Source organism: Protomyctophum parallelum (assembly GCF_964188405.1).
Source record: "Protomyctophum parallelum genome assembly, chromosome: 5".
Taxonomy (NCBI): domain Eukaryota; kingdom Metazoa; phylum Chordata; class Actinopteri; order Myctophiformes; family Myctophidae; genus Protomyctophum; species Protomyctophum parallelum.
This window is the reverse complement of record NC_139702.1, coordinates 52483336-52492884: the sequence shown is the minus strand read 5'-3', so window position 1 is coordinate 52492884 and position 9549 is coordinate 52483336. Positions and strand designations below refer to the sequence as shown.

Below are 9549 nucleotides of genomic sequence, written 5' to 3'. Positions count from 1 at the left end.
GTGCCATGCCTGTTTTCATTTATAGAAATGACTGATTCTCTCACTCACTCGCGCATGCACGCAGCACGGATGCGTTCACGCACACACACACTTTGTCCTCTGCTTTTCCTTTTCTTAAATAATGTATATCTTAATATCTAGCTATCTGTCATGATAATGGCTCTATGTTTCCGTTTCCCCCTGGCATAGGAGGAGTTGAGTGGTGGATTTGATCCCAGGTCAATGTTTGAGGAAGCACCAAGACAATTGTCCTTCTGTCTTATTGGGCCAATGCAACTAATTCCGATTTAAAGTAATCTGATTGCGATGTAAAGACAAAGCGCCAAAACTGTGTGACAGGACATTCTCAGTTGCTGCTGTGAACAGCTCTCCAGCACTGTTGTTCCGATCGGCATGAAACTTTTCATGCATACTCCCACCTTTTCAAATCAGCCTAATGGTGCACCATAACAGGGCCTTTCACATAACTCTTGAACCGTAAGTCGTACAGTCCCCTGGATTCCTTGGCTCGTGACACAACTCTCCATGAATTTGTGCCCAGAGTAGACTTTCTGCCATTTAGCATTTCTCCTACAACCTTTGTCCAAACCTCACACAAATCGGTACACATTGTCTCTGAAGCCATGTGATCAAGATGTATCAGTCAGATTTGTCATATACAAAATAAATCCATCTGCCTTCCAAAGTTTGCAGGCAATAGGTAGGCAATCCGGCCTGCGCTCAAAGGAGCGCACCTTTCCAGTTCTTAGTCTGTCATTATTATCATCTGCCTTTTTGTCTCCTACCAGGTCAAGACCATCCAGTCGCTCGCTCTCAGGAATGACTTCGCTAACTTCCTCTGTGAAGCATAACATGAAGGACCGCTGCTGGGTAATGGCAATAGAAGGTCTGTAAAGAGCCTATTCCAAATCCATTCTACGCTTTTCAAAGACACCAGAACAAAGCCAGCCGTAACATTTATGAGCACTGCTTCTCTACAATGTCAGCACACTGACATAACTAGAAAAGGTGCTCCTCAGAGCACAGGTCTCCACCAGGTCAGGAACGTTTGTGATGTGTGGGAGTAATATAAACATGTGCCTCCTGGTGGCTCTATAATAAGCCAATGTTAAAAGGGTGGCATTATTGTTCCTCAACGTAGTGGAAATGTGCGTGCAATTGGACGCTGCATGTGTTCATGATTTGAGGCATTTTGTTCAAATTGGTGCAGTTATATAAAAACACAAACTGGCCTGTTATAGCGCCACCATGAGGCTGTTAGTGGCATTTTTCACTCATGAACACGCTGTGACGCATGATTTGAGGCATTTTGTTCAAAACGGACCAATCCAATGCAAACTTTGGAAGGCAATTTTAGCCAATCTGGATGGAATATGGACAATCGCACAGAGCCGTGTTGATCGCGTGACTGTAGAGATGGTGTGTACCAATTTGCGTGAGTCTGTATAGGAGTAATATAAAACAATGTGTTTAGCAAAGATCTGCCTCATGGTGGCGCTATAATTGGTGTGCACAGTTTGGCAGCTGCCAGAGATTAATATTAGCTGTACACGGACGGGCAGACGGAGTGCAAAACATATACTCTCTCCCCATGCCTTTGGCCTGTTGGAGACAATTATGCATCCGAATAAAATGAGCCACTACAGGTGTGTGAATTCCAAAGGACGACATAACCAAGAAGCAACAAGTACATATTTGTTGTTAACAAAAATATGCAATATCTTGACCGCAATGGGGCAATAAATGTGGCAAATAAATCCCATTTGCTTTGCCCGAGAGTGAGATATTTGCCACTTTGCCAGCCTTCCAAAAGATCTCTCTCTTTACCTGCATGATTTTAATTCCAAGCCTGTATGTGCTGTATGGGAAGAATGGAAAAGAATGGATTTTTTAACCCATTCTGAACGGGCACCCATTTTGGTGTCGGCATCATGTTATGCTTTAGCTATTTAAAAATAGCAGATCTACAAGCTCATATCGCGCCACCGAGTGGCGCGATACGAGCTTGTAGGTCTGCTATTTTTAGAAAAATCGAAGAACGACTGACATTTTTAGAATCTGATCTCAGGTCAGAATGGGTTAATCAGACCAGTGTGTGTCCAGTGGAAAACTCGTATGAATCTGATCTCAGGTCAGAATGGGTTAATCTCTGCCAGGATATCATGGTTTGAATGGCGTGTGTGTGTCCGTCCGCAGCTATCTCGTACACTCAGCCGGTTATCATATTTCGTCAAAGCTAACAGCAGACCAATTCTGAAATATGTTTCAATTCTGTGACTGACAAACTAAGCTATTTTATTTTTATAAATTGCAGACTTGCAGAGCAATCATTCCTACAGGGTATGGGCCTATACCGATACCCAGTGGGTATATATAGCCCATGGGTCTCTAGCCTGCTAGGCTAGAGAAATGCAATGCTGCTATCCCTCTGGCTTATTGAGTTGTTATTGAGAACTAAACTAACCAACCTGACTGCAGACAAGCCCATTTGCTTGCCAAACAAGCCAATGTTTTGGAGGATCGCAGGAGTAAAAAAGTAGAGACAATGCTGCACTCTCTAGTACCGGTAATCACATTGTCACAATAGAATATTGTGACTCACACTATATTCTTTCATGGCTGTAAGAAGGTAAATGTTTTACTGAAATCATCACTATTAGCATTAAGGCATGCCACCTGGTAGAGATTTGTGCTCTTCTGGGCACACCTTTCTATTTCTGTACTCTTGCTAGGAGAGGTATACAGAATCAATCAGGCAAGCCTTTGATCTGAGCATAAACTTTGGCCTTTAAATGTCAGGCTGTGCCTGTGATGGCCCTTTGCGTCTGCTTAAAAGAAAAAGAAAAATAACTATAAACCCCAAGAGAAGTAAATAGTAAATTATCATTGTTTACTAGCTACGCATGATACTTTTGGTGATATGAAATCTCAACCAGTATTCTACACATTGTGTACCTTTGCTGTTTGCGTTTGTAGGGCACTAGCCGGCTATAGCTGAAAAACAATGATTATGAAATTTATAAAAGCAATTATCTGGAAGATAGGCTGCATACTAAATGTGTTTCTAACTTTCCTCAGCCTGTATACCCCAAACTACTCCCCATGTGTTTACAATAGTGTTACCCTGCTGACCATAAACTAAAGTAACCCTATCATGCAAGGCTGTCCTGGCTGGTGACCCAGCTAGTTAGTATGCTTTTACCATTGGCACAAACCCTGTGTCACTTGTCATCACCTCGTGTATCTGTCATCCTAAAGTTCCTCCTCAGTGGCACTGCACGCACACACACACACACACACACACACACACACACACACACACACACACACACACACACACACACACACACACACACACACACACACACACACACACACACACACACACACACACACACACACACACACACACACACACACACACACACACACACACACACACCTCGGCATTGACAATAATAACAACAACGTCACATAATTTGATATCATGGCTCCACACCACACTGTGAGAACTCATGTACTGTACTCACATAAACACACCCTCACTCATTCAGACAGTACGTTCCAACTCTCTCTCTCTCTCGCTCATGCACGCACGCACACACACACACACACACACACACACACACACAGACACACACCAGTCAAACATAATCAACAACAACGCAAACTGGCAGTGGAAGGGAGCTGGCATGTGTTGGTATACCATAGCAACAACTTGATGCCCAGATGTCTCCACCAGTACTGAGCTGCATGGTGCCTCAGAGACAGAGCACGGCAACAATGAACTCTTTCTCTCTCTCTCTGCTCTCCAGCCACTATGACATTCTCCAAAAAGCAAACAAAACCAAGAGCCACTGAGTAACGCAGAAAAGAGGGAAAGAAACACTCTATTCTTTGCAGAGTAAAAAGAAAGTGAAGCAACAAAAAAAAACACAACTACATGTTGATCCATGCCAGTGTTGTTTTCACCACTCTCCATCCTCACCACTCTCCTCCCACCTCCCATGAGCCTTTGCAAACAGAGCCCGGGGCACCTCTCTCTCCTCTCCTCTCCACTCCTCTCTCTCTCTTTCTCACTCACTCTCTCTCTCTCTCTCTAAGTCACGCCACAGTGGCTGCACTTATAGTGTCCAAAACACAACAGCAAGCAAACAGCGTCTGCCACTGACACCCCCCCCCCCCCCCGACCCCCCCGCCCTGACACACACACACACACACACACACACACCCTCTAACCCCCCCCTGTCACCACAGCTGCTTACCCCCGGACCGGTCGTTAACAGCAACCGTGTCCGCGGCGGCCGCTGTACTCACCGGGACACGCGCAGCCGCCTACGGACATCTTCTCACATGTCTGGCGTGGAGGATCCGAGCGGAATGGTGGAGGTCTGCACGTCCCCTCCTTCCCCTCTCCTCTCTCCTCCTCCTCCTCCTCTCCTTTCTCCTTCTCTGACCAGTTAATGCTGCTGGCTGCCGCTGCTGACACCGAGGCTGCTGCTCGCTGCTCACATGAGCGTCTGTTATCCACCACGGCTGACACACACACATCCACACACACACACACACACACACACTCGCACGCGCTTGCATGCACACGCACACGCACAGGCGCGCACGCGCGCACACACACACACTCACTCACTCACTCACTCACACACGCTCACACACGCTCCACCGGGGAGTAGAGAGCAGGGAGGGAGGGAAGAGAGGGAAAGAGACTGAGAGTGAGAGTAGGAGGGAGAGAGTGGCGATGAGGGAGGAAAAGAAAGAGAGGAGGTTTAGGAAAAAAAACAAAAAGGGGGAAAAATAGCAGTGCACAAAGGATCGTGTTTGCTCTTGTAATTGTGCGCTGTGCGCGCGTGTGTGTACTGTATGTTACATGTGAGTGTGTATATGAAGGAGAAAGAGAGAGAGAGAGAGTGAGAGAGAGAGGGAGGGAGGGAGGGAGAGCACGGTGAGTGTTGGAGAAAGAGAGAAAGAGGAGAGAATTCTGTTGCTCCGCTCTCCCCCTCATCAGCCCTGCACATTACTGCTCAGGTGGGAGGGAGAGAGATCGAGGGAGACTGACTTAGTGCCTGTGTGTGTGTGTGTGTGTGTGTGTGTGTGTTGTGTGTGTGTGCGTGTGTGTGCGTGCATGCATGCGTGCGTGCGTGCTTGCGAGTGAGTGAGTGAGAGTGAAAGAAAGAGCAAGAGGAAGAGAAAGGGAGGGAGGGCAAGAGAGTGGCCCCGTATACACCACAGAGATTGTGTCTGTGTATGTGCTAGAGTGCGAGGAAGTGAGGGAGGGTGGGAGGGGGAGAGAGAGGGGTGGGGGTGGAAGGGAGGGAGAGAGAGAGAGAGAGACAGGGGGGAGAGAGAGGACTGTCAAAGTGACCTGAGAAACAGATTTGAGAGAATAACAACCATGTGATGTGGGTCTGTGTTTTTTTCTTTTTTTCCTTTTTAAAGATGTAGGAGGCTGTTTTTCACCGGCTCTGCTATACAGCATGACACTCACACTCACACACACACGCATGCACAGGACAGAATGATGTTGAGAAGCAGATGAGCTTCGTCATGAGGGAATGTGGTGATCTAGTGACAGGTTGCGTGCATGTGTGTGCAAGTGTGCATGTGTGCGTGTGTGCGCGTGTGCGTGTGTGCGTGTGTGTGTAGTATACAGTACGTGCGTATGTCTGAGTGGCTCGTTATCACCCAGGGAAGGACTGCTACATGGCAGGGAGGGGAGGCGTATAGCTCTCTCTCTCTCTCTGTCTTTCTCCCTCCTTCTCATTCGTTCACTCTCCTGTTCATTGGTTCTCTCGCTCCGTTAGTTGTTCTGTCTGCAGTATGTCACACAGTGTTGCTCTCTCTTCACTCATCATCCTGTCTACTCAGCCATTTGTTTCTCCCTCCTCCTCCTCCTCCTCTCTTATTCCCTCTCTCTTTCACCATTACTCTCTCATCCTTCCTCCCTTCCTTCCTCTATACAGTACTCTCATCTTTCCTGTCAGATGCCTGTACCATTTGTTCCCTCTCCCTCTGGCCTCTTATCATTTGTTCAAGTCATGCGTGTGTGTGTTTGCGTGGCAATTTGCATGTAATAGACACAAATTATATTATTTTAAAATAAAACAGTGATTTGGTTAAGGCAGAACACAAATATAGTGTGCACACACACACACACACACACACACACACACACACACACACACACACACACACACACACACACACACTTGTGCGTGGACTGGACACACACACACACGCTCACTACAGTAGGCCTACATGTTAAAAGAAGCTTCAAACTATTACAGTTCAGGCATTTAGCAGACGCCTTTATGCACAGCTATTAGGTATAAAGTGCAAGATCAGAGTAAAGTCATTTATCCACTGCATGCATGGTCAACTCCTCTCTACTCAACTCCCCTATAATGTACTGCCTTGTGGAATGAACCCTATAGTCAACAAACCACAGGGTAAAATGCTCAATAGACAGACACACATACATACAGTGAGTATACGAGTGCATGCACGCACGCATGTCACACGCACGCACGCACACACGCAGAGACACACACACACGCGCAAAAACCACCCAAGCTCTTCTCTTTCCCTCCAAAAGATGACATCACAGTCTCGTCTCGTACATAAATCATTCTTTCTCTTTTATATTCAGGAACACACAGCACACAGTCTGAAATTATTCTTTATCTACTGCCTCTCTCTCTCTCTCTCTCTCTGTATCTTCTTCTCTCCCCCTGTCTTTCTCTCTTCCTCTCTGTCTTTTTGTCCCTCTGTCCTGTCGGCCTGTCTGTCCCTGCTGTCTCTCTCATTAGTCTGAGGTCTCATTTTGCATTTTGAAGGACTAGATCATATAGCCAATCACAGCAGAGGATGGTGAGAGATGGCAAGGAGAGAGAGAGAGAGAGAGAGACAGAGAGAGAGAGAAGGTCAGGAGAGGAAAAGATGGGTCGCAGGAGGAAGTGTGGAGGCAGAGGTGTACAGGGAGCAAGTAAGAGAGAGGGAGAGAGGGAGCGAGGGATGGTAAAGAGACAAAGATATGGAGGGAGCAGTGAATGGATAGAGGGAAAGATGGAGGGAGGGAGGGAGAAAAGAAGAAGAAAATAAATAGCTCTGGCGCAATCGTCCCCCATTACCCTGGGAGGGCACTGTCGCCATGGCAATGTGGCAGAGAAAGGATATAACCATGATGAGCTCACACACACACACACACACACACACACACAAACACACACACACACACACACCCTAACTATAACTGCACACGGAAGCCATGGGGTGAGTCTTAACCGGCCACGTATGTCGGACTAATGCGCAGTCCCCCAAAACACTCTCTCCCCATGCCTTCAGCCTGGTGAAGACAACTAAACATACCCTCTCCCCATGCCTTCAGCCTGGTGAAGACAACTAAACATACTCTCTCCCCATGCCTTCAGCCTGGTGGAGACAACTAAACATACTCTCTCCCCATGCCTTCAGCCTGGTGGAGAGTGAGACAACTAAACATACTCTCTCCCCATGCCTTCAGCCTGGTGGAGACAACTAAACATACTCTCTCCCCATGCCTTCAGCCTGGTGGAGACAACTAAACATACTCTCTCCCCATGCCTTCAGCCTGGTGGAGACAACTAAACATACTCTCTCCCCATGCCTTCAGCCTGGTGGAGACAACTAAACACACTCTCTCCCCATGCCTTCAGCCTGGTGAAGTAAACATACTCTCTCCCCATGCCTTCAGCCTGGTGGAGACAACTAAACACACTCTCTCCCCATGCCTTCAGCCTGGTGAAGTAAACATACTCTCTCCCCATGCCTTCAGCCTGGTGAAGTAAGTCATGCCGTACTTCTTTCTGCCGGAAACATCGCGAAAAAAAGGTTATGGCCATTTTTGTACACCACACCAACCAATATAAGGCAACATTTCCCAAATTTCATCATGCTTTAAGTAGCATGTGACAATTGTGACATGTTTTGATGAATTGAACATGGTGGACCCTCTTGTAAACAAGTGTAATGCTTAATTGGGTCGTCCACTCACAGTTAACAGTCTTTGTATTGAGTTTGTGCTTGAAATGTACTGTAATTCTGCAAACTGTTAATAAATATTCCAATCAATCAATCAATCAAACTAGGGGGTTTTCATGATTCTGAATCCATTCCAAGCATTAGTTTTGCATGAAAAACACTCCTTGGCCTAAATGTGCCCAAATGTGCTGACCTCATCACTTTCGTGCTGACCTCATCACATTTGTGATGACGGCTATGGCCGTTTTTGGCCGGAATGGAATGAGCCTGTGGCTCCCCGGCTATAGGATCCTGTTGTGGACTGATTTGCAATCAAAATAATTTATTTTATTTAGGCTACTTAAAAAAACACTTATGGGACTGCATGGGATATCTGTCAGGATATGATTTTAGGACCCAGAAGCGGACAGAAACAGGTTGAAGGTGAAACAGAGTTTTAATTGTAATTCAGTTCACAGGTAAGGAAGTCCAAAACAAGTCCATGAAACAGATCCACAAAAAACCCTGGCAAACAAATCCAATATCCGGCAGGCAAAAGGAAGGTCAGAATCCAGGCAGGTGGTCAAAGAACAAAAATCTAAATGCAAGCAAAACTGGTGGGACTGGAGCAGAGAGCACAGGGACACAGGAGATATAATCTTGGCAGAGAACAAAGAGACAAGCAGGGTTTAAGTAGACTGAGTGTGACAAACGAACAGAGTGCAGGTGTGAAGCTCCACTCTGATTGGCTGATTGAGAGTGAGCAGATGAGTGGGAGTGACGGCACTGGAATGACAAGAAATGACAATTAGTCAGGGCAGAAGCACATATGGCAAGTATAGTCACACCCACAGGCAAGCCTCAGACTGTATTCCTGACAGTACCCCTCCCCTGACGGATGCCTCCTGGCATCACTGATGGATGAGAAGGATGTTGACGATGGAAATCCTGGATGAGAGAACGGTCCAGAATGTCTCTAGCAGGAACCCAAGTTCTCTCCTCCGGACCGTAACCCTCCCAGTCAACAAGGTACTGCATACCTCTGCCACGGCGTCTGGAATCTAACAGCTGGCGAACAGTGTAGGCAGGAGCCCCATCGATAAGCCGTGGAGGCGGTGGGGCTGGGGATGGCGGTGCATGAGGACTATGGAGAACAGGCTTGATCCGGGACACATGGAACGTAGGATGAACACGACGAAGAGAATTAGGCAGTCTGAGTCTTACCACTGAAGGACTGATAATCTTAATGATGGGGTAGGGACCAATAAACCGGGGAGCCAACTTCCGTGAACATGACCTCAAAGGAAGATCACGAGTGGACAACCAAACCTTCTGACCACATCGGTATCGAGGTGCTCTGGTGCGGCGTCTATCCGCAGCCCTCCTCACCTGCTCCCCATGACGAAGGAGAGTTAAGCGAGCCTTCCTCCAGGTCCTCTTACACCGGCGGATGAAGGCCTGGACAGATGGAACTCTGGCCTCCTCCTCCTGAGATGGAAACAGAGGGGGTTGATAGCCAAGACAACATTGAAAAGGGGA

At 47.1% G+C, this 9549-nt stretch overlaps 1 protein-coding gene across 4 annotated transcripts in view; it reads right to left on the bottom strand.

Moving 5' to 3' along the window:
- The window catches only part of ldb1b (LIM-domain binding 1b), a 38437-nt gene extending 33807 nt beyond the window's left edge, over nucleotides 1-4630 (bottom strand). For 2 of the 4 annotated variants that reach the window (XM_083764904.1, XM_083764906.1), the window contains exon 1: nucleotides 4266-4630. Coding sequence is in view for 2 of the 4 variants with exons in the window: in XM_083764902.1 (XP_083621028.1) it covers nucleotides 4318-4345 (28 nt within the window). In the remaining 2 variants the exon portion in view is untranslated. The remainder of the gene's footprint in view (nucleotides 1-4265) is intronic. The other 2 variants (XM_083764902.1, XM_083764907.1) reach the window with 2 other exon arrangements.
- Nucleotides 4631-9549: the final 4919 nt, after the last annotated feature.